General features: G+C 57.2%; 3 protein-coding genes across 31 annotated transcripts in view; 1 reads left to right on the top strand and 2 right to left on the bottom strand.

Annotated features, from left to right (window-relative positions):
* KIFC3 (kinesin family member C3) overlaps positions 1–7,790 on the top strand; it is a 70,802-nt gene extending 63,012 nt beyond the window's left edge. For 14 of the 23 annotated variants that reach the window (XM_084959775.1, XM_084959781.1, XM_084959777.1 and 11 more), the window contains 9 exons: positions 358–539; positions 1,565–1,669; positions 3,710–3,840; positions 4,656–4,779; positions 4,905–5,034; positions 5,121–5,350; positions 5,675–5,809; positions 6,243–6,351; positions 7,135–7,790. In XM_084959775.1, coding sequence (XP_084815901.1) covers positions 358–539; positions 1,565–1,669; positions 3,710–3,840; positions 4,656–4,779; positions 4,905–5,034; positions 5,121–5,350; positions 5,675–5,809; positions 6,243–6,351; positions 7,135–7,160 — 1,172 coding nt within the window. In that variant the 3' untranslated portion in view covers positions 7,161–7,790. Of the gene's footprint in view, positions 1–357; positions 540–1,564; positions 1,670–3,709; positions 3,841–4,655; positions 4,780–4,904; positions 5,035–5,120; positions 5,351–5,674; positions 5,810–6,242; positions 6,352–6,904; positions 6,934–7,134 lie in introns of all 23 variants that reach the window. The other 9 variants (XM_084959783.1, XM_084959778.1, XM_084959794.1 and 6 more) reach the window with 1 other exon arrangement.
* Positions 1,934–8,703, bottom strand: LOC146402246 (uncharacterized). Of its 2 annotated transcripts, XM_084959865.1 has the most exons (5): positions 8,552–8,703; positions 8,237–8,344; positions 6,876–7,128; positions 4,098–6,169; positions 3,522–3,981 (listed from the first exon to the last, which is right to left on the bottom strand). In XM_084959865.1, exons 1-4 carry the CDS (start codon positions 8,634–8,636, stop codon positions 6,097–6,099), a joined length of 519 nt encoding a protein of 172 aa, XP_084815991.1. In that variant the 5' UTR covers positions 8,637–8,703; the 3' UTR covers positions 3,522–3,981; positions 4,098–6,096. The 2 variants fall into 2 exon arrangements, 1 of the variants encoding a protein (XP_084815991.1); XR_014805635.1 differs by lacking the exons at positions 3,522–3,981; positions 8,552–8,703 and adding an exon at positions 1,934–2,684 and having other exon boundaries at positions 4,241–6,169; positions 8,211–8,344.
* A 40-nt stretch (positions 8,704–8,743) lies between these two features.
* KATNB1 (katanin regulatory subunit B1) overlaps positions 8,744–23,018 on the bottom strand; it is a 28,950-nt gene continuing 14,675 nt past the window's right edge. For all 6 annotated transcript variants that reach the window (XM_021093935.2, XM_021093940.2, XM_021093937.2 and 3 more), the window contains exons 5-20: positions 16,450–16,550; positions 16,072–16,113; positions 13,700–13,783; positions 13,378–13,493; positions 12,931–13,002; positions 12,619–12,769; positions 12,294–12,484; positions 12,060–12,190; positions 11,665–11,715; positions 10,756–10,823; positions 10,493–10,615; positions 10,253–10,402; positions 9,983–10,059; positions 9,821–9,895; positions 9,507–9,623; positions 8,744–9,171 (exon numbers count right to left, since the gene is read on the bottom strand). In XM_021093935.2, the coding sequence (XP_020949594.1) occupies positions 9,039–9,171; positions 9,507–9,623; positions 9,821–9,895; positions 9,983–10,059; positions 10,253–10,402; positions 10,493–10,615; positions 10,756–10,823; positions 11,665–11,715; positions 12,060–12,190; positions 12,294–12,484; positions 12,619–12,769; positions 12,931–13,002; positions 13,378–13,493; positions 13,700–13,783; positions 16,072–16,113; positions 16,450–16,550 (1,682 nt within the window). In that variant the 3' untranslated portion in view covers positions 8,744–9,038. The remainder of the gene's footprint in view (positions 9,172–9,506; positions 9,624–9,820; positions 9,896–9,982; positions 10,060–10,252; positions 10,403–10,492; positions 10,616–10,755; positions 10,824–11,664; positions 11,716–12,059; positions 12,191–12,293; positions 12,485–12,618; positions 12,770–12,930; positions 13,003–13,377; positions 13,494–13,699; positions 13,784–16,071; positions 16,114–16,449; positions 16,551–23,018) is intronic.

Raw genomic sequence — 23,018 nt, 5'->3', positions numbered from 1 at the left:
TTGTTGTGTATACAAGGAAACTGAGGTCCAGGTGTGTAAAGAGTGTCCGTTTTGTATCCCACCCACACTGGGTGCAATGTCTGAGCCCCACAGCCGACCTTCCTTCCATGGCCCCAAAGTGAGGCTCCTATCCTCAACTGGTTTGCTCAGCCAGAAAATGTATTGATAAATGAATTCATACTGTAGTGTGAGTGACTGATAACAGCTTTGTGGGCCACTTTGCCCTAGTGGGGCCTTGCTTAGAAGGCCGGGAGCTCCTGAACCACTAGCCTGCTCTGGACAGCGGTGGACACCAGTGTAGAGGCAGTCTGGTCTCGACCTGACCTGTACCCCTCTCTCTTCCCCCACTCAATCCAGGGAACATCCGGGTGATTGCCCGTGTCCGGCCAGTCACCAAAGAGGATGGGGAAGGACCCGAGGCGACCAATGCCGTGACCTTTGATCCTGACGATGACTCCATCATTCATTTGCTGCACAAAGGAAAACCTGTCTCCTTCGAGCTGGACAAGGTCTTCTCCCCGCGGGCCTCACAGCAGGACGTGAGTGTGGCCGTGCGGCGGGGAGAGACAGAGCAGTGGAGGGAGGGGGAGATAGTCACCCCACCTGCAGAGGGAGAGGTGGTGGGGGCTGGGCAAAAAGAAGCGTAAGAGAGGGGAGACAGAAAGGAGAAGCCGGGGACCCCACAGTGCCCTTCTCCTCACCTCTGGAGGAGAGAAGAGAGTGGGAAGATAAAAGTGAAGGCTTCAGAAGCCTCTGCTTAAGGAGAGAGCCATACATAACCTATGACACTCATATGGCCCCGCCCACCTGCATAGCCACACCCACTCCTGGGCCCATTCCACCCAGTGAACCCTCTGCTTTCATAGCCACACCCACTCTTATGGCCCCTCCCACCCACGTGGTCCCCACCCATATTCAGCCACACCCACTTTGGGGGCCCCTCCCATGGTCCGTCCCACTCAACATGGCTCCGCCCATCCACGAGACTCGGGCTTGCCGAGAGGCAGGCCCCCTCCGGTCAGGAGCACCTCCTGTGTCAGTGCCAAGGGTCTCCCTAGGGAGTCCCACGCTGCCCCTCAGGCCTCAGTGAGGAGCGCTCAGCCTGTGTGAGCCATGTGTTCTCATCTCTGCCAGGGCCAGCCTGGGGAGGCCAGTCCTGCCCATGCCTTGCCATCCCCTTGCAGGGTTTATCTTTGCCCCTGTCTTTTGCTGTGGGCTGGCAGGCAGGCCCGTGGCGGTGCCGGGCATATGCTGGCTCTGCCATCATTTGCTGACCCATCTTGGGAGGAGAGAAGCTGGGGAGGGCTCCTGAGTTCCCGGGCGGGGCGGCCCCTGCGTCCGAATCTGGTGGGCAGTCCCTTCAGTCATTCAGCAGTGAGACCGCCCACTGATGCCGGCGTCAGTGACCGAGTAGTCATGGATTCCTCCAGAGTGAGCTGGTTGCCCACAATAGCATGTGCTGTGGGGTTGCTGAAGCACAGGCGGCGGGGTCATGAGGAAGTTGCTGGTAGGGGCCCTTGGTCCTGGCAGCCCCACGTCCTCCATCGCATGTCCCCCACCCTAGGTGTTCCAGGAGGTGCAGGCCCTGATCACCTCCTGCATCGACGGCTTCAACGTCTGCATCTTCGCCTATGGCCAGACGGGGGCTGGCAAGACGTACACGATGGAGGTGGGTGCCCACTGCATGGGGCAGGGGTTCAGAGTGAAGACCCCCCCCCACTGCCACCGTGTTGTGCCTCGCTTCGTCTTCACGGCCACCTTGGAGCAGGGCCCCACGTTACCCTGTTAGCCGTGAGGCACAAGCCCAACATGGTCCCAGTGGGCATCGGGGCGGGGGAGGTGTGCTGGCAACAGCTTCTGGCCTCAGAGGGGTCTTGGCCTGGGCTCAGAGTCCAGGGCAGATCGCTGCGGGAGTCTCTCAGGACTGGCTTGATTTTACTCAAACACATTTATTGGGCTGCTCCTGTATGGCACTCCATGTAGGGGCTCTGGCGTGTCAGCATGAGGGAGGGTGCATCTCTGTCCCCCAGGAGATCCTGGCAGTCGGGGGAGACCAGCCAGTGAAGCTGTCCTGGGCACCCAGGTCTTACCTGCTGCTCCCAGGGCCTCAGCTCCGCACCTGCGCCACGCCCCCCTCCGTGGGGTGTGGCTGGGAATGGGGGTGTTGAGAGGAGGAAGGCTCTGACTGTAGATAGAAGTGGAAAGCAGGCCCCAGTGGTGTCTTTGGTTTGTTAGCATTTCCCTGGCTCCTGGGGGGTAGTGCTGCTGTGGGATTCTCCCGGTAGGGGAGGTGGGCAGCGTCCCAACAAAGACGGTAAGAGTGCCCTGCTGGCCCAGGCTTTAACATTCTCTGGGGGGACTGCCGTGGTGGTCCCTTCTCCTCCAATCCAGACCTTCTTTTCCCTCAATTCTGGGATTGATGAGACTGGTTAGCGAGGGGCAGGCCAAGCCAGATTGGGGGGTGGGGGGGCGCAGCTCCTAGGCTTCTGCTCTGTCTTGGGTGCTTAGAGTTTTTGGATTTTGGGGGGTTTTTTGTTTTTGTTTTTTTGCTTTTTATGGCCACACCTGTGGCATATGGAGGTTCCCAGGCTAGGGGTCGAATTGGAGCTGTTGCTGCTGGCCACAGCCATGCCAGATCTGAGCCTGTCTGAGACCTACACCATAGCTCCCAGCAATGCTGGATCCTTAACCCACTGAGCAAGGCCAGGGATCAAACCTGAATCCTCGTGAATACCAGCTGGATTTGTTTGAGCTGAGCCGCAGTGGGAACTCCTTGAGTGCTTAGAGCTGAGGTAACCACCAGGGGCATCCATCCTCCCAGCCCTCCCTGCTGAGGCAGATGTGCATCAGGCACCGTGCCTGGAGCCGGGGCACAGTGGTGACCACAGAGTGCCTGCCTCCCACAGAGCCATCCTGCCAGTGGGAGCCAGCAGTGCACACAGCAAAGCAAGGAGTGTGCTGTCAGGTGCCAGGGAGAAAAATTGATCCAGGTATGAGGAACCAACAGTGAGGGAGGGATCAGACCTTCAGGGGGAGGAGAAGCCTCCTAAGCCAGTCCCAGGAGTGCGGAGAAGAGCACTCCAGGCCTAGGGAACAGCAGGCTGGAGGGTGTTTGGAGATACTGAGGCCTGTCGAGGAGGCCCCAGTGGCAGAAGTGGAAGTGGGGGCTGGGGAGGGTGGGAGGTTTAGGGAAGGACTCCAGATTTCTTTCCTGAAAGGCCAGCCAGGCCTCAGGTCACTTGCCCACTCTGCCTGTGCCTCCGCTGCACCACCCACAGAGTCTAGCTCATGGCCTCCCTGACCTTGAGCCCCTCCCCCACCCCCCAGGCAGTGGCAGGAACATCATACATTGCCAATGTCTCCTCCCGGGTGACACCAGGGCCAGGTACACATCAGCAGCCCCTGTGTGCAGGCCCAGGCCAGGAGCTTCCCCCAGGGCTCCGCTTTAAGTCTCAGGTCCAATCCTGGCAGGTGGGGCCATTTCAAAGGTGTGGAAACTGAGACCCAAGGAGATGAAGTTGCTTGTAGCTGGTGGAGGTTGTTTTGGGGGGCAGATCTGCATGCAGATGGGAGCCTCGGTCAGGGAGGCTGCCCTGTGAGGGGTAGCCAGAGCAGGTGGGGGCCCCGCACACCACGTGAGCATCTGTATGGGGCAGCCCTCGTGGCGGGGAAGAGGCCTGGCTCACTGGGGCCTTGATTCCACCCCCAGGGGACCCCTGAGAACCCAGGCATCAACCAGCGGGCCCTGCAGCTGCTCTTCGCCGAGGTGCAGGAGAAGGCGTCCGACTGGGAGTACACCATCACGGTCAGCGCGGCCGAGATCTACAACGAGGTCCTCAGGTGAGGGGCCCTCGGGCGGGGCCCTTAGCAGGAGCGCAGGCCCTCCCGGGCAGCTTTTGGTCCTCAGGGCTGCGAGGAGGTATGTGGGCTGCGAGGTGGGGGCTCCCTGAAGAAGAGAGTCTGGAGCTGCCTGTCATGACTCTGCCCCAGGGACCAGGTTCTGAGCACCTTGCAGGCAGGAGGGAGGAGGGCTCTGAGGCCCCCTGGCACTCTCAGACCCAGGCACTCCTTTTCCCCTCCGATTGTCCGCACCCTACCTGTGGGCTGTACCAGGTGGTGGGTGTCAAGTGCGAGTGGGGGAGTTCCTGTCGTGGTGCAGCAGAAACAAATCTGACTAGGAACCATGAGGTTTCGGGTTCAGTCCCTGGCCTGGCTCAGTGGGTCAAGGATCCAGAGTTGCCGTGAGCTGTGGTGTAGGTTGCAGACACGGCTGGGATCCTGCCTGGCTGTGGCTGTGGCGTAGCCCAGCAGATGCAGCTCCAATTCGATCAGACCCCTCGCCTGGGAACCTCCATATGCCCTAAAAAAAAAAAAAAAAAGTGTGAGTGGAACCTTGGGGAGACCTGCCCCCCCCAGGGGCTCAGTGCATTGTGGGGGCAGGAGTAGCACCACCAAAAGACTTTGGGGGAACATCCTGTCATCTCTCTGCCTTTCAGTGGACTGAGTGCCCTGGGGAGGGGGGGGCCTTAGCCCAAGGAACGTCTAGGAAAGCTTTGCATAGTGTGATGGTTGGAGAACATTCCAGGCTGGGGGTGGGGGCAGTGCCGGCAGAAGGCAGACTGGAAAGAGGGAGTGACCGTCCTTCGTGCCCTCAGGGACCTGCTGGGGCAGGAGCCCCAGGAGAAATTGGAGATCCGGCTGTGCCCCAACGGCAGCGGGCAGCTGTACGTGCCAGGGCTGACGGAGTTCCAGGTGCAGAGCGTGGAGGACATCAACAAGGTGAGTTTCCGCGCCGCTGTCCCCAGGACAGGCTGGGGGCGGGATGCAGGCTGAGGGTGACGCCCCCTCGCCTGGGTACCTGACGACCACCCCTGGGCCTCTTGCCCGCTTCGCCCTCGGCCCAGGTGTTCGAGTTCGGCCACACTAACCGCACCACGGAGTTCACCAACCTGAACGAGCACAGCTCGCGCTCGCACGCCCTGCTCATCGTGACGGTGCGTGGCGTGGACTGCAGCACCGGCCTCCGGACCACCGGTGAGTGAGGGCCGCGGCCGCCCGGCCCGAGCACCCCCGCCTCTCGTCCTGGGGCGGCCGTAACCTGCCCGGTGCCCTCCCCGCAGGGAAGCTGAACTTGGTGGACCTGGCCGGCTCGGAGCGCGTGGGCAAGTCGGGGGCGGAGGGCAGCCGCCTGCGGGAGGCGCAGCACATCAACAAGTCGCTGTCGGCCCTGGGGGACGTCATTGCTGCTCTGCGCTCCCGCCAGGGCCACGTGCCCTTTCGCAACTCCAAGCTCACCTACCTGCTGCAGGACTCGCTCAGCGGGGACAGCAAGACCCTCATGGTGGTGCAGGTGAGGGCCTCAGGTGGCCACCAGCGTGTTAGGGGTTCCACTGGCTCCAAGAGCAGGGCCCCACCCCCTTCCCCTGTGGCCTGTAACCGCCAGGGGCGGAGGGAAGGGCCCCTTGTCAGCAGCAGCTCCCTAGTCTGTGACATGTGCCCCTCCCCCCAGTGCTTGTACACACCACCCTCGGTTGCCCTTCCGGCTCCCCTCCCTCTCAGTTTTCTCTGGGGAACCTTCTAGAGCCCCCTGCTTGTGAGCTCCCTTTGGTACCCCTTCCAGTTCTGTGAGGGCAGCCGGCTGGCAGGGTGGGGAGTGAGCTCTTGTGTCCCCTAGGTGTCCCCTGTGGAGAAGAACACCAGTGAGACGCTCTACTCCCTCAAGTTTGCTGAGAGGGTGCGCTCCGTGGAGCTGGGCCCCGGGTCCCGCAGGGCAGAGCTCGGGTCTTGGTCCAGCCAGGAGCATCTAGAGGTACGGGGACCATCGCAGGCCTGCCTCTGGCCTGACTTCCTGCTCGCTCGTGGGCAGGAGGGAGGGCAGGGAGGGGAGGTCAGCCTGGAGTTAAGAGGAGGCGAAGATGCCCAAGGGAGTGGCCTGAACTTGAGCCCAAAGTCAGCAGCCTCTTTAGGCCAGGTGTTTCTTCCTGGCCTCAGAGGTACCTGTAGGGGCATCAGCTGGTTGGAGGTGGGCGGGGTGCAGGCGGGCACCCAAGTGCTCAATAGTAACTAGTCTACTTTATGTCTATTATCTCACAATTCTTACCCTCCTGTCCTCATGGTTACTGTATCATCATCAAGCCCATCCTGCAGATGAGGAAGCAGCTTCAGGTGGCTGGGGAGGGGAAACGTGGGGGAGGGGGTGACCCAGGGCAGCAGGCCCCACCCACCTGCCCTTCTCTCCCCAGTGGGAGCCGGCTTGCCAGACGCCACAGCCCTCAGCACGAGCCCATTCGGCCCCCGGCTCTGGGACCACTAGCCGCCCAGGCTCCATCAGGAGAAAGCTGCAGCCCTCGGGTGAGTCTGTAGGGGCAGGCGGGCTGCTCACGGCCATTGGGCTGCCCCGATCTGAATGGGCCTTTTCTCCCGCTCTTTTTTTGAGTTTATAAACTTTCTCCAGAACCTGTTTCACAACCTTCCCTGGCCCTGGGAAGTACTCAGGGCCGACAGTGCTCGGTCCACTTTACAGATGGGAAACTGAGGGCCCCTTGGAGAAGGAGTAGTGTGAAAGGAGCCCAGCCCCGGGCTGCTGACCTGAGGCCCAGGACCGTTCTCCACTTTTCTGCGGCTGGGCTCATGCAGGACATACCCTCCAAGGCAGGCCTCGACTCCAGGGGCAGGGGGGGTGGGGGGGGTGGGGAAGGCCAGGGCTCTCCTGTCTCAGATGAGCGGGCCTGGCCCCAGCACCAGAATCCAGGGCCCTGCCCCCACCCCCACCCCCGCCACCTAGCCCACTCACAGAAGGGCCTGGCCAGTGTTTGGGGCCAAAGAGAGGAGGGCAGCAGGGTCCTGGGGGGGGTCTTGGCCCTCAGCAAGCCTACCAGTGAGACGCCTGTTGCTTTGATTTCAGCCTGACGGCTGGGGCTGCAGAGTCTCCAGGTGAGTGTGGGGCCGCAGCCCAGGGCTGCCTGCCCACCCGCCTGCCTGGCCGCCTCGGGTGCAGGGCTGGGCCGGGAAGCTGGCTGCTCCGGGCGGGGTCTGTCGTCAGCTGCCTGCTGTCTGCGTGCTTCTGCCCGGCTTCCTCCCGCTCTGGGACAGAGGCTGCCGATCCGGGACTAACGCCCCCCTCTCCTCCTGCAGGGAAGTGCAGGCCGCTGCCTGTGTGATGGACACGTCCACCCTGCCGGACCAGGGACTGGGCTGACGCCCGGCTGGCCTGCTCCTGCTGCAGTGCTGAGAGCCCGGGAGGCAGAGGCCAGAGTGGAGGTTCCTCTTTTGCCCCAACTCCCTTCAGCAATGAGAAACATGTTTAGAAGGAAACGGTGTCTTTCCCCTGTGGCTCTGGGCGCAAAGGGCATGGGCTGGAAGGGGAAGCCCAGGCCCGCTGAGTGGGCCCTCGTGGGGCGGCTGGGCAGGTGTGGGAGGGTGGGCTGGCCCAGCCCCCTCCCCAGCCTGCAGGGCCCTCCCTGGTGGGTGGGCTGGGGAGCCCCCAGAAGGCAGGGAATGGTGGGAACTGGGCGGCTGGTGGGCGGCCCCGTCCCACTCGTCTCCGCTCCCAGGGAGTTGAGGTCTCCCTGGGCGTGTGCAGAGTGTTGGGGTGCACAGAGTGGCCCGGCCCTTGCCGTGGGCCGGGCTGTATTTACGGTTGGCAGGAGGCCCGTGGGCAGGGATGTTGCTGCTTCCCCTCATCAGCCTGGCACCAGGCCGTCTCCTTGCTTACTGGCCTCCTGCCACTCTATTTAAAAACTTTTGGAAGCTTAGCCATTTTTACTTATTAAAATAACGTTTTTACACAAGTGTTGTTTGAGAGAGTTGGTTTCGTGAGCCCCTGGTGGGATCGCAGAGCAGGGCATTGGCCCGTGCAGGCTGCGCACCCACAGCCCTCCTGAGCTGCCCAGAAGCCCGGCTCCCGTGTCCTCCACCTGCACGAGTGGGAGAAGCCAGCGGCCTCCCTAGCCTGGTTGCCCTTATCGTGACCCAGGTCAGCAGTGCTGTCACCTCCCTTTTATGGAGCAGATGGGAAACTCAAGCGTTTGAAGAGCCTCCACAGCCCCAGCCAGGACGGACCCCATTCCACGGCCTGCCCTCTGCCCCAGTCTTGCCGCCTTAGGTGAACTGGCCACAGGTGAATGCCACCCCCCCCACTGCCTATGGCACCCCACCCATCAGTGCAGCACCACCCCCCTTCCCACCACGGGGGCTGTGCTGGCCTGCACCTGGTTCCAGCCTTGCGGGAACGCACCAGGGCTCAGTGGGTCCTCCCGCCGACTGGGCTGAACTTGCAGTCGCAGGAGCAGGGATGACCCCCTGGGCCAGGGGAGCTGTTCTGGGTAGCCAGCACCGGGGGTTCCTGTGGGGAGTGAAGGCTGTTCACAGCCCTCCTACAAGGAGGCAGGAGAGTGGAGGGTTCCAGGCCCACCTAGTGGTGGCCACGCCTGCAAGGCCAGGGGCCCGGCGCCCTGCAGTGGACAGCTGCTGGCTGGCCTTGGAGGCTGCACAGGACAGCGGGGAGGGGTGGCTGAGACAGAGGAGCTGGGCTGGTGAGCCCATTCCTCACCTGTTTCTCTAAGCCTTGAAGAGGGAGTTGCTGTTCCCTGCTGCTTCACCCCAGAGGAAATCTCTGTCCCTTCCCACCGGCCCATCACGCTGCTGCCCCCTGCTGGCCACACTGCCTGGCACACGGCCTGAAGGGTTGGTCTCAGGACAGCCTGGCAACTGTAACCAGAGGATTCCCAATGAGGAAAGCAGGGCAAGTTACAAATTTAATAAGATTCACCTTCATAAATTACAGCAGCAGCCTCAGGGCTCAGTTTGCTGCCCCATGAAGCAGAAGTTGGGCAAAGCTGGACACCTGCTCCTGGAGAGAAGCTGTCTCAGAGGTCAGGGCTGTGGAGGTGGCCAGTGGGCCAGCGCCGCCTCCAGGATGGCCGCAGGGCAGCAGCGGGGGCCGAGCAGAGGCTCATGGGCCGGTGGGCACACAGGGAACAGGAGCAGGGGCCGAGGCCAGGCCTGAGGGCTGCCCGTGCCCCTACCCTCTGGGCTCCTCAGTCCAAGCTGGCCATGAGCAGGTGCAGCTCCCGGAAGGCACTGCCATGGCGGCCGCTCAAGCTCGACTTGCTTTTAACAAAGCCGCTGATGCTCTTGAGCTGCTTGTAGCAGAGCCGGCACTTGTGCAGCCTGTGGGCAGAAGGGCAGCACTTGACGTGCAGCACCGGCACTGGATCCCACCCAAGGCCAGGGCCTTTCCTGTACTAATCCCTCCCTCTCCTCCTCCCATAGCAAGGCCAAGGCTCAGCACGCAGGACCCACTGAGGCTGGGCCAGGGCTTAAAGCAGAGCCAGGCCTCAGAGGAAGCCAGGCTCTGGCTACCCTGCCCGAGCCACCGTCCCAGGCCCAATAACCTTCTCTATAAGCGGTTTCAGCAGGGCCGTCACCAAGCAGGCTGAGCCCCCAGGCCTAGGGGGCCTCGCGGCAGGGCACTGCAGCCTCACCCCCACTGCCTGGCCCCTCACCTCTCCTCCCGGCTGATGTCCACACCCACGGAGGGCGGGGCCGCCAGCATGTCAGTGATCAGGGGCAGAAACCGCTTCAGGATCAGCTTCAGGGAGGTGCAGCCCGTCTGGACGTAGCTTCAGAGAGATGGATGGAGTCACAAAAAGATAACAGCGGGCAAGGTACACACAGGAGCAGGGGCTTGATGTCATTCTGGCCTCTCCAACCAGGAGGGGAAAGCAAAGCTGCCCAGCCACATTGCTGGCCCTGGGGGTCTCTGCCGTGGTCCCCCCTCTTCCCTGCTGTGAGGCAGGTGCTGCTTCCCCACGTGTACCTCTCATACTTGCTCTTCAGAAGCTTCTCGATCTGCGGCAGGATGGTGGTGCACAGGTCCAGCTTCCACAGGGAGCTGGGGAGAGGGCCGGGGACATGGGCCCTCAGCGCCGGTCCTGCCCACGCCACCCACACCCCTCCGCACCCCACCACGGCCACTTACGCCTTCTGGTTGACAATGTTGAGGAGGTCGACTACCACCGACAGGTCGTTGATGGCCACGGCAGAGTCCACCGATGTCTGTGCAAACAGAGCACCCATCAGAGGGGACTGGGGACAGTGGCCTGGGGGTGGCATGGTGATGGGGTGTATGGGGGGGTGTTAGCAAGACTGCACAGCGTGGTGAGAGGGGCCATCTGGCCCTCACTGCCCCCCCACCCCACAGGCAGCCCTCTTCTCAGCGCAGCCAAAACCCAGCAGAGGTGGCACTTGCCTTGATGTCGCCTGTGGTCCACGCGGCCCACACAGTATCCAGGTTCTTGTGGCGGCTGGTGAGCACAACACACATGGTGTCGTGGCCTTTGCGGATCTGGGACATGGCATCCTCGTCAAGCAGCTCCACCTGCTGGGGGATCTTCACGGCCTGAGGGATGGGTGCACGGATGCTGGCAGCCAAGTTCTGCCCTCGCCCCTCAGGCCTCCAGCTGCCCTCAGTGTCTGGGCCCCCACTCACGGGCAGGAAGTCGGAGGCCTTCAGCCCGATGGGCTCATTCCGGGTGGCAGGGATGATGGCAGGCTCGGCCTTGGGTGCGGGGGTGGAAGTGACGACAGTGGGGGGCCCGGGCAGGACCTCGAGCTGGAGAGGTCGGGAGCTCAGCAGGCGGCCAGCCTGAGGCCTCCCCCTCTGCCCCCGCCCCGGCACGGCCGCCTCAACCCTGGCTCAGGACTCCAGCCCCCCTCTGAAACCCACACCACGCCAGTGCCGCTGGGACATACATTTGGCACCGGGAACTGCACATCTGTGGCTGGGCTGGGCTTTGCTGCCTCCTTGGCTGTGGCCATGTCTAGAGGCAGAAGGAAAAGATCACTGGGTCAGGTCGGGCCAGGAGAAGACACCGGCGGGAAGAGGCCAGCGCTCGGGGTGGGACTCTGGGTGGCACCTGTGACTGCGGGAGGCCCGGGGGAGGGGCTGGGCCTGTCCTCTCCCTTCCACCCACTCAACCTCCAGTTTGGCAAAAAACAGGCACCAGGCCCTGTGTGTGGACGGGGCCCAGGGAGCTCCAGGGGGCGGCGATCCATCACCTCCCCCGGAGAGGAGTGTGTGGAGAGCGGGAGGGAGCGGCCCCTCGGGCCCCCAGCCTGCGGGAACGAGGATGGCCCCTTGAGGAGAAAGCCGGGGAGGGGCCGAGGGGCTGAGGATCAGGGCGCCCACCCCACCTTCTCCAAGTTCAAAGCAGATCAGGTTTGCTCCCTGCTCAAATGCTCCAGCAGCCAAACCCAGACCCCCACCCAGGGCCTGGCCGCCTGCTGCCGGCCCCCAGGCCCAGGCCCTCCTTGGGGCTCCCTCCCACTGGAGGCCCTTCCCTTCTGTCCCCTCATCTGGCCCTCAGGCCTGCCTGGTGTGCTGCCTCCCTGGAGCCTCACAGGCCTTGCAGCTCCTCCCCACACCCGCTCTTCCCCCCACGTGGCCGTCTACCGCCTGCTCCTCACTGGGCTCCTAACCGGAGCACCTGCCTGCCTGCTCAAGCACCGGAGCCTAGTGCAAGCCCGGCACACAGTGGGTGCTTCTGGGCGAAGGGAGGAGAAAGATCCAGGGGGAGAGAGGCTGGAAAGGCTGCGCTGAGACGGAGGCCTGAGGGCTCTCAGCTGGGGACCCTGGGAGGCCAGGCTCTGCCCTCCACTCACCGTCCTCCGGGGGTGCTGGGAAGGGCTCACTTCTTCGGGGTGGTGTCCGACCTGCAGAGGCAAAGGTGGCTGGGGACTCACAGTGGCCAGCCCGGGGCTGCTGTCTGAGACCCTATGGGATAGCCCGGGACCCGAACCCTCAAGTTCGCCCCTCCCCACCTACTTGGCCCAGTGGGCCTGCCTTTGCTCAGGGAGAGCAGGGTACTGAGTGGCTGCTGGGCTGCTGCTGGGGCCTAGAGGACCTGGGAACAGAGCCCAGACCCAGGTGTGGGTTAGGAATTAACGCTAAGGGAGCAGAGGACAGGGACGCCACCCCTGGAAAGGGCCGTCTGCTTCCAGGGACAGATGGGGATGCTGGGGCTCGGAGGGCAGGGGCGGAAGGGCCCGGGCCTCACTGATGCTGTTCTTGGGCTGGAAGATCTCGTTGTAATCCTCGGTGTTCTGGATCTCGGCCCGAGACTCGCGCTCGTCCCGGTCGTCCTCGCTGCTGGGGCTGCGGCGCTCGCTCTCCGAGTTCTGCTTCACCCTGGGGAGCAGGGAAGCCCAGAGGAGGTGGCGGCCTGGGTGAGGCCAGGGCTGGGGGCCCACTCCTGTGCCCCCAGCGCCCTCCAAGGCCCCGAGCACCCCACCTCTGAGGCTTGCTGCAGGCTGTGCTGGGCCGCTCATAGATGCGCCGAAGCGGGGCACTGGGGTGGGGCGGCTGCTGCGCCAGGGGCCGGCTGTCCTGCACGGGGTCCTGGGCCACCGTGCCTGTCCTGGTGACCCGCGTCAGGTCCACCACGTAAGAGGAGACGTTGCTCTGGGAGAAGGCCACACCTATCTGCAGGAAGCGGCAGAGCTGGGGCGGGACCCTTGGCGGCAGCGGCTGGGGGACGGTGGGCGGGATCCCCACAGGGCTGAGTGGGAGTTGGGGGCCAGAGGTGGAGGCAGGCAGGTGGGTGGCAGTTCTCTCACCAGCTGGTCGTTGCAGATGGCCAGGTCGGCCACCTTGCCCCAGTTGACGAGGACCACGTCAAAGCAGCGCTCGGGCTCCCAGCCGTAGACACGCAGGGAGTCCTGGCAGCCGCTGTACAGGCAGCAGCCATCGGGGTTGAAGAGGACACTCCTAGCCCAGGTGAGAGGGGGCCGTGGGTCAAAAGAAACCTGGGGGAGCAGCAGGGAGCCCAGGCCCCGAGGGAGCAGAAGCAGAGATGGGAAGGGCCCACCCACCGCCACATCCCACTGCCCAGGAGTGGGGCCTGGGCCCACCCCCAGCTGCCCGCGTACCTGACAGGCCCCGGCTCCCCTTCGATGCAGCTCACCACCTGGAATTTCTCCAGATCCCAGAAGCGGATGGTCCTGCAAAGGAGGCCAGGCTGTGCAGGGAAGCCCGCTTCTCTCAGGACCTGACCGCCCAGGTCAGGGCCACTAGGAACAATGCCAGGGGCCAGGGGCTGGCCCTGTGCAGGCCGTGGGAGGGATTTGGCACATGGGAAGTGAACACCGGCCTTGGATCCAAACGGGCCGTGAAGGCCCAGGACACTGGGTCCGGGAAATCAGAGTGGGGGAGGGAGGCGACCCAAGTCCTATTCTGACTGGCGGTCAATTCAGTCTACATAGGATCATCAGGCACATGACACCCTGGGCCGGAGACATCCTGAGGACAGGTATACGTGCAGGACAGAGAGGTGAAGGACGACAGTCTCGGGCGACGGGCCCCGCTCCTCCCCTCACCTGTCTGAGCTGCCAGAAGCCAGGAGGTACTCATTGGGGTGGAACTCCACCACGTTGACAGGCCCCGTGTGGCCAGGGAACTCAGACATCATCTTGCCAGCAGTCAGGTCCCAGAGCTGGGGCAGGGCGGCATGGACGTAAGGACCAGCCCCGGCCCTCGGCTGCCCGCTCCCAAGCACTCAATCCCCAAACTAACCCCAGGTCTGGACAGGCTTGGGATGTGTGAGCTGATGGGCGGGGGAAGAGGACCGAACCCTGGGGTGATTGGCAGGCCCCCAGCCCCCAGCCCCCAGCCCTGGGCCCAGGTCAGGCCGGGAGCTACCTTCACTGTGTGGTCATCTGCGGCTGATGCCAACCACTTCCCATCGGGGCTGAACCGGAGACACCGCACAGCCTGGCTGTGCCCCTGTGGAGAGGACAGAGCAGGTGCACCCTAGGGGCTTCCCTCCCCATCCCCACCCCCTCGCCCCCCACAAACAGTGCTTCCGGGGAGCAGGCAAGGAGGGGACGGACAGCCACCGCGGCGGATGTCACAGGACACTACTCCGCATGTGGTCACAGACTCCCAGTCCTGCAGACACTCCAGGATATCAAGACAGCGGGGTGCTGGTACAACCACAGACATCCAGACCAACGGAACAGAACAGAGGGCCCAGAAATAAACCCAGACAACCACAGCCAATTAATCGTCGACAAAAGAAGCAAGAATATGAAATGGAGTTGTCACTGTGTCTCAGTGGTAACAAACCTGACTATCATCTATGAGGAGGTGGGTTCGATCCCTGGCCCTGCTCAGAGGGTTAAGGATCCAGCCAGTGGTGCTGGGAAAAGGGGACAGCTGCATGTACAGCAGTGAAACCAGAACACACCCTCATACCATGCACAAAAATACACTCAAAACAGCTTAGACTTAAACATAAGACAAGATACCAGAAAACTCCTAGGAGAGAAACACAGGCACAACATTCTCTGACGTCAGCCATGCAAATGTTTTCTTAGGTCAGTCTCCCCAGGCAACAGAAATAAAATAAAAAATAAACCAATGGGACCTAATCAAACTTACAAGCTTTTGCACAGCAAAAGAAACCTAGAAAAACCAACCAAACAAACAAAAAAAAACCAGACAACCTACGGAATGGGAAAAAATAGTTTCAACAATGCAATGGACAAGGGCTTCATCTCCAAAATACACAACTCAACAGCAAAAAAAAGAAACAACCCAATTGAAAAATGGGCAGAAGAGCCGAATAAACATTTCTCCAAAAAAAGACATACAGATGGCCCTCAGGCACATGAAAACATGTTCAACATCACTAGTTACTAGAGGAATGTCAATCAAAACGATGAGGTACCACTTCACACTGGTCAGAATGGCCATCATTAGTAAATCCATACAGAACAAATGCTGGAGAGGGTGTGGAGAAGAGGGAGCCCTCCTATACTGTTGGGGGGAATGTAAGTTGGTACAACCACTGTGCAAAATAGCATGGAGGTTCCTCAGGAAACTCAATATAGAACTACCACATGATCCAGCAATCCCACTCCTGGGCATCTATCCAGACAAAACTTTCATTCAAAAAGATACATGCTGGAGTTCTCGTTGTGCCTCAGTGGCAACGAATCCGACTAGCATCCACGAGGATGTGGGTTTGCTCCCTGGCCTCACTCAGTGGATTAAGGATCCAGCATTGGTGTAGGTCACAGATGCAGCTTGGATCCTGCGTTGCTGTGGCTGTGCTGTAGCCTGGATGCTGCGGCTCTGATTCAACCCCTAGCCTGGGAACTTCCCTATGCCGCATATGGGGCCCTAAAAAGCAAAAACAAACAAAAAAGATACATGCACCCTATGTTCACTGCAGCACTACTCACAACAGCCCAAGACATGGAAACAACCTAAATGTCCACTGACAAATAAATTAAGAAGATGCGGTATGTATATATAATGGACTATTACTCAGCCATAAAACAGAACAAAATAAATGCTATTGCAGCAACACGGATGGGATTAGAGACTCTCATACTGAGTGAAATAAGTCAGAAAGAGAAAGACAAATACCCTATGATATCACTTCTATCTGGAATCGAATACATGGTACAAATGAACCTCTCCACAGAAAAGAAACTCGTGGACATGGACAACAGACTTGTGGTTGCCAAGGGGAGGGAGTGGGATGGACTGGCAGTTTAGGGTTAGTAGATGCCAACTATAGCTTTGGGAGTGGATAAGCAATGAGATTCTGCTGTACAGCACAGGGAAATATATCTCATCACTTGTGATGGAACACCATGGAGGATAATGTGAGAAAAAGAGCGTATAACTGGGTCACTTGGCTGTACAGCAGATACTGACAAAACACTGTAAACCAGCTATAAAAAAAAGACTGTGTGGTCTTAAGAGTTTGGGAAGCAATGGGTCTTTTTGGGAGAGTTGAATGCCTCCTCTAAATGTGAAAGAGTCTAAAAACCTCCAAAAATCATTAAACTCAATGCCTCCAAACTCACAAACCGGAACCCCCTTCACTTAAGGACACCTGCTCCCAGCCTGCAAACGGTGGAGCAGAGATGGGGAAACTCAGCTCTGCCCTCCTGCTCTGCTCCAGATGCACGTCCTCACCCACGCTGGACCGCAGGCGCCTCCAGCCCAGGCTCCACGCCTGCAAGGTGCTTGGGGAGTGCCTGACAGAGGGTGCTTACCCGGTAGCGGAAGACACAGCCTTTCCTTCTGATGTCCCAGAGCTGCGGGGGGGAGGGGCAGAGGGGGCGGGGTCAGAACGGGTCCCGCCAAGGCTGAGCTGGCGATGCCTAGCCAAGCTCCGTGCTGGGGCCTGGGTCCGAAGGCAGCTCAGGGCACCTCCAGGTCATTATTCCCCCAAGTGACAGGGCTCTGAAAACCGCTCACTGAAGCAGGGCATCCCGAGCAGAGACGTCTGGCACACGCTTCCACATCCCTCACCCCAGGAGGGCACGGATGCCGCCGCTGCAGAGCCAAAGCCCACCCCCTCGGGCAGGACACACGGTCCCCGTCCCGCTGCCGGCCCGGCGGGGCAGCCAGGGCATGGAGTCGTGTCTTACCTTGATGTTCGTGTCCTGGGAACCCGAGGCCACGAACTCGCCGTAGGGGTGGAAATCCAGGCTGCAGATGTTGGCTTTGTGTCCCATGAGGGTGCGCAGGACTAGCAGGGAGGAGAGCGGAGACAATGGCGTGAGAGGCGAACAGGACGCTGGCGGAGGAGGGCGGCTGTGCCTGCTCTCGTGCTCGTTGCACCGAAAAACACAAGTGACCCGGATTTTATCAATAGGGAGCGAAATCAACCAGAGTCCTTCCACCCTAACAACTCATTTCCCTATTTTTCTCCTGAGAGATGACAGCCATTTCTGCTGCTACTTAAGCTCCCAGAAAACTCCCCACAAATTCCTCGCGGTTTGGGCCTTTGGACTTGACCCTTTGGACTTGACCCAGGATGCTCTCATGAGCGCGGAGCTCCAAAGTCAGCAGGGCCGTGTAACCACTACACTCGGTTTGGGCCCTTTGAACATGGACATGCAGCTTGTGGTCTGCCAGGCATCCCACACCCGAGGTGGTGCAAAGGAGAGGGAGGCAGGAGAGGTCCAAGCCAGGGGAGATGCGGCTTGAAAAGAGAAATCCAGGAGGCCTTTTAGGAAGAGGTGGTATTTGAGTAAGATGTCAGTGAGTGGAGGATGAGGGAGGCTGCAGGCAAACTTCACAGTTTCTGTCTTAGAGTATTCTCTGGTGCCACTCAAATTTGCTTCTCTTCTCTGGCCTCATGTGTCTTGCTTTTAAAAAAGATTTATAATTTCACTCTTCAGAAGAAACTGATCATTCCAGGAGTGCTGGGGCCAAGGGGTGAGGCGGTCTAGCCATCCTTAGGTTTGAGCCAGGGTAAAACAGGCTGCCTTGTGAGGTAGTGAGCTCTCTGTTGGAAAAGGTATTCAAGCAGACTCCAGACATAATGCTTTAAGGACAAGATTCAACTGCACCAGAATCTAGGCGGCTGCCCTCACTACTCTCTGGAGTTGTCACATGCCATCAGGGGCTCAGCACTGCCTTGCTGGCAAAGGGGGCTCTGGCTGCATGCTGCCTAGCCCAGGCCCTGGAAGGTACTCCGGCTCCAGTTCACACTGCCCCTGCCAGCCCACCTGCTTTGCATCCCACAGCCAGATTTCCAAAGTCTCACCCCACCCTGAGAGGATGTGGCTGGTCCCACCCCTGCGTGGGCCAGCTTTGGAAAGCACAGGCCACCCTCCTGTGGGATCCTGGGCTGACCCACCCTCGCCCTCTGGCTGCGCGGTGGAAAGCAGGCAGGACCACATTCTTCTGGCGTGATTTCTGCCCTGGCTCTTCTGTCCAGGAGGGTTCTCGGCAGGCCTCCCAAGGCCAAACCTGGTCACAGGACCTGGGAGCTACAGAGTGGAGGGACCTCCGGGGGCTCGCTATCCTACACAGGAACCCCTAAGCCCTCCTAGCACTGCAGCTGAACCTTCCAACCTTCCAGCAATGGGCAGCTGGTGTGACTATGAGGCGGCCCTTCTGCGCGTGGGGTGCCAACTTGCTTCCGTGTCATTTCCACTCATGCTGTGGGAGGAGGGGGTGGAGGCGGACCCGAGATCTTAGCTCTTCCTGCCAAGGATGCAGAGGGCAAGCTTCTCATCCATTGTTGAACCTCCCAAAAGACAGAGTGGATGGCACTGGGATGGGAGTCTTTTTTTTTTTTTTTTTTTGCTTTTTAGAGCCACACCCATGGCATATGGAGGTTTCCAGACTAGGGGTCGAATCGGAGCTACAGCTTCTGGCCTATGCCATAGGCACAGAAACACAGGATCCAAGCCACGTCTGCGACCTGCACCACAGCTCACGGCAACACTGGACTCTTAACCCACTGAGCGAGGCCAGGGATTGAACCCGCATCCTCATGGATCATAGTCAGGTTCATTACCACTGAGCCACAATGGGAACTCCTGGATGGGAGGCTTGACACCAGGACTGAGTCCCAGGTTCCGCCACCCCCAGCCACGGAGTCTTTACCAGGCTCAGAGCTCTCCTTGGGTCTCAGTTTGCCCGCCTGTCAGATAAGGAGACACGCCAACCTGGCTTTTCATCAGAACTGCCTGGAAGCTTATGAAAGCCAGATTCTGCGCCCAGTCCACAACTGAGTCAGGTGCTCTGGGGGTGGGGTCTGGGCTGTGTGACACGCTCCTTGGAGAGCAGCTAGCCCAGGGAGTCCACGGCTCAGGAATTCCAAGGGGCTTCCATTTCCATTCTTTGCCCGCCTCAAGGAATTCGTCATGTTTCCCTCAAGCATGAAAGTCATGGCTGCGAAATCACAGCCTTTGGCTTCTTCCTTGCTCCTCAGTGAATGGCGAGTGGCCATTGCCCTCCCCGGGGATCGGGTCCAGGGAGAGGCTTCCCAGAAGCGAACCACCTTCTCCCGGAGCCCTTCTGCTTCCTCAGCTGGAGCCCAGCCAGCCTGGGCTTGCTCCTCCCTGGCCCCTCGGGTCCATCCTGCGATGCCCCTGCAGAGCACGCCGCAGATCCCGTGTCTGGCCAGGCAGTGGGACCGAGGGCTGAGACGCTAAGCATGCAACCTCTGTTTATAGTCTCAGAGGTTCTGGGGCTCTGTGTTTCTTGAACAGAATGTCACTGGGTGGACAAGCATCACCCAAGAGGCTCAGGTGAGGTCTTTTCTTGAGGCCCACCTGCACAAGAGCAGGATAAACCTGGCCTCTGGGCATGTGTGGCCAATGGCCGCCATTCTGCAGCAGAGGGAGAGCAAGCATCGGAGGAGAGGCCCAGAAGGACCTTTAAGTCCTGGCCAAGGGAAGAGGAGCATTTCTTCTGGAAAAGGTAGCCTCGCCAAAACCCTTGCCACCGTTCCTCTCCTGTCTTTCAGGTAGCGGACAGCCTCCTGCCTGGCATGCTGGATGGTCCAGACTAGAGGCTGGCAAGGAGCAGTGAGCAAACAGGTTTCACTTGGTCCTCTGAGTGTCAGCCTACACAGTGTTCTGAAAAATATGTTGAATTAGCTGTCCACTTTCCGAAATGGGTGGATTCTATATAAATGTCCAGATTTCCACTTCTCTTGAAAAATCTGTAGAGTTGGTAAGACTGCATCCACAGTGCCATGTGGCAAAAGCCAGTGAGGCTGAGAGAGAGCCCCACTCTGGGGAAGGAGGGACACCCCACACAGCCCAGACCTGACGGCTTGATTGACCTCACAGACAAAGATCCCAGCGAGGATCCAGCATAGGGAAGAAAAGAGACCCTCCAAGGCCCATTGCTGTGAAACCTGAGGACTCGGGGCCAAGATCCCACAAACCTGCACAGAGCGAGAGGTGGGCAGAAGGAGGAAAGAAGCAGGTCCCACGAGAGGGATCCAGGATGAGACAGCCCTCACCCTCACCTTCCAACGGCAACCCTAGAACCTAAAACACAATGGAGCTGTACCTTCAAGATTCAGAGGAAAAAGCAGTCCCAACCTAGAACTCTACACTCAAACTCTCAATGAAAAAAAGGGATGGGGGCGGGGGGCGGCGGTAAGAATAAAGTCATCCTCAGCCACGGAAGGTCTCTAAAACTGTGCCTGCTGCACGCCCTTTCACAGTAAGCAATGAAAGAGTGTGTCCCATCAAAAGGCGGAAACCAAAAGATGGAAACTCCAACCAAGATTACTCTACATAGCAAGGAGAAGAAGAGAAGGGGCAGATTGAAGGAGAACTCAAAAGCTTTACAGACAAGCAAAAATGGAGAAAATTCACCACCACTAAACCAGCTTAATGACAAATACTAAAGGAACATCTCTAGGTGGAAAAAAAAAAAAAAAAAAAAAAAAGGCCACAACTAGAAACAAAAATATTACAAATAACAAGGCTCACCAGATCATGCACACACAAATATGCTCCCCAAACCAGAAATCGTGAGGAAAGCACAAAGGCAGGATACTGGAGATGCACTTGCCATTAAGAGACCAACAACTTAAAGCACTTGTACACTTACACACACACACACACACACACACACACACACACACACTTCTAAATCAAAACTTCATGGTAACTGCAAACCAAAAATCTACAACAGTTACACACGCAAATAAGAAAAAGCAATTCAAACACAACACTAAAGAGGGTCCTCAAACCACAAGAGAACAAGAAAAGAAGGCAAGAAAAAAGACCAACAAAAACAAATCAAAAACAATGAGCAAAACGGCAATAAAAACACCCATATCAATAATCACCTTAAATATAAATGGACTCAATGCCCCAACCAAAAGACACAGACTGGCTGAATGGATACAAAACCCAGAACCCATATACATGCCGTCTTCAAGAGAACCACTTTTGTTTGTTGGGACACATACAAACTGAGAATGAGAGGAGGGAAGAAAATATTCCATACAAACAGAAATCAAAGAAAGCTGGAGTACCAATACTCTTATCAGACAAAACAGACCTTAAAGAATGTGTTAAGAGACAAAGAAGGACATTACATGATGATAAAAGGTTCAATCCAACAAGAAGATGTAACAATTGTAAATATATATGCACCCAACATAGGATCACCTCAATATGAAAGGCAACTGCTAATAGCCTTAAAAGGAGACATCAACAGTGGCCGGGGACTTTAACACCCCACTTACAGCAATGGACAGATCATCCAGACAGAAAATCAACAAGGAAACATGGGCCTTAAATGATGCATTAGACCAGATGGACTTAATAGATATTTATAGAATATTCCATCCAAAAGCAGCTGAATACACATTCTTCTCAAGGGTTCACAGAACATTCTCTAGGATGGATCACATTCTGGGCCACAAATCAAGCCTCGGTAAATTTAAGAAAACTGAAATCGTATCAAGTATCTTTTCTGACCACAATGCTATAAGACTAGAAATTGACAAGAAAAAAACTGCAAAAAACACAAACACTTGGAGATTAAACAACATGCCATTAAACAACCAATGGATCACTGAAAAAATCAAAGGGGAAATTAAAATATACCTAGAAGCATACTGACAACAAAGATACAACAATCCAAAACCCATGGGATGCAGCAAAAGCAGTTCTAAGAGGGAAGTTTATAGCAATACAAGCCTACTCAGGAAACAAGAAAAATCTCAAACAACCTAATTTTATACCTAAAGCAACTAGGGAAAGAATAGACAAAACCCAAAGTTAGCAGAAGGACTGAAATCTCAAAGATCAGAGCAGAAATAAATAAAATAGAAATGAAGAAAAGCATAAAAAGATCAATGAACTAAATGCTGGTTCTTTGAAAAGATCAACAAAATTGATAAACTCTTAGGCAGACTCATCAAGAAAATGAGAGAGAACTCAAATCAATAAAATTAGAAATGAGAAAGTTACAACAGACATCACAGAAATACAAAGGATCATAAGAGATTACTACAAGCAACTATATGCCAATAAAATGGACAACCTAGAAGAAATAGACAAATTCTTAGAAAAATACAATCTTCCAAGACGAATCCAAGAAGAAATAGAAAAGATTAATGGACCAATCACAAGTACTGAAATTGAAACTATGACTAAACAACTTCCAACAAACAAAAGCCTTGACCAGATGGCTTCACAGGCGAAGTCTATCAAATATTTATAGAACAGTTAACACCTATCCTTCTGAAACTATTCCAAAAAATTGCAGATGAAGGAACTCCCAAACTCATTCTGTGAGGCCACCATCAGCCTGATACCAAAACCAGAGAAAGATACCACACAAAAAAAGAAAATTACAGGCCAGTATCACTGATGAACATGGATGCAAAAATCCTAGCAAACTGAATCCAGCAATACATTAAAAGGATCTTACACCCTGATCAAATGGGTTTATCCCAGGAATGCAAGGATTTTTCAATATCTGCAAATTGATCAGTGTGATACACCTCATTAACAACCTGGAAAATAAAAACCATATGATCCTCCCAATAGATGCAGAAAAAGCTTTTGACAAAATCCAACACCCATTTCTTTTTCCTTTTCTTTCTTTCTTGTCTTTTTAGGGCTGCACCCGAGGCATCTGGAGGTTCCCAGGCTAGAGGTCAAATAGGAACTATAGCTGCCTATGACACAGCCACAGCAATGCAGGATCCGAGCTGTGTCTGTGACCTATACCACAGCTCGGGGCAACACCAGATCCTTAACCCACTGAGGGAGGCCAGGGATCAAACCTGCATCCTCATGGATGCTGGTCAGATTTGATCCTGCTGAGCCACAACAGGAACTCCCAACACCCATTTCTGATAAAAACACTCCAGAAAGTGGGCATTAAGGGAAACTATCTCAACATAATAAAGGCCATATATGACAAACCCAGCTAACATCATTCTCAGCTAAAAAAAAAGCTGAAAGAATTCCCACTAAGATCAGGAACACTCTTCCCACTACTATTTAACATAGCTTTGGAAGTTCTAGCCCCAGCAAAAAGAGAAGAAAAAGAAAGAAAAGGAATGCAAATTGGAAAGGAAGAAGTAAAACTATCACTGTTTGTAGATGACATGATACTATATACCTAGAAAATTCTAAAGACGCTACTAGAAAACTGTTAGAGCTCATTGATGAATTTGTTAAAGCTGCAGGATACAAAATTAATACACAGAAATCAA

This window comes from Sus scrofa, chromosome 6 (genome assembly GCF_054392235.1).
Source record: "Sus scrofa isolate SSC_HxYL_T2T_F1_AM1 chromosome 6, Sscrofa_HxYL_maternal_Yorkshire_Landrace_v2.0, whole genome shotgun sequence".
Taxonomy (NCBI): domain Eukaryota; kingdom Metazoa; phylum Chordata; class Mammalia; order Artiodactyla; family Suidae; genus Sus; species Sus scrofa.
The sequence above is the reverse complement of the archived record's forward strand: the minus strand, read 5'-3'. Positions and strand labels throughout refer to the sequence as shown.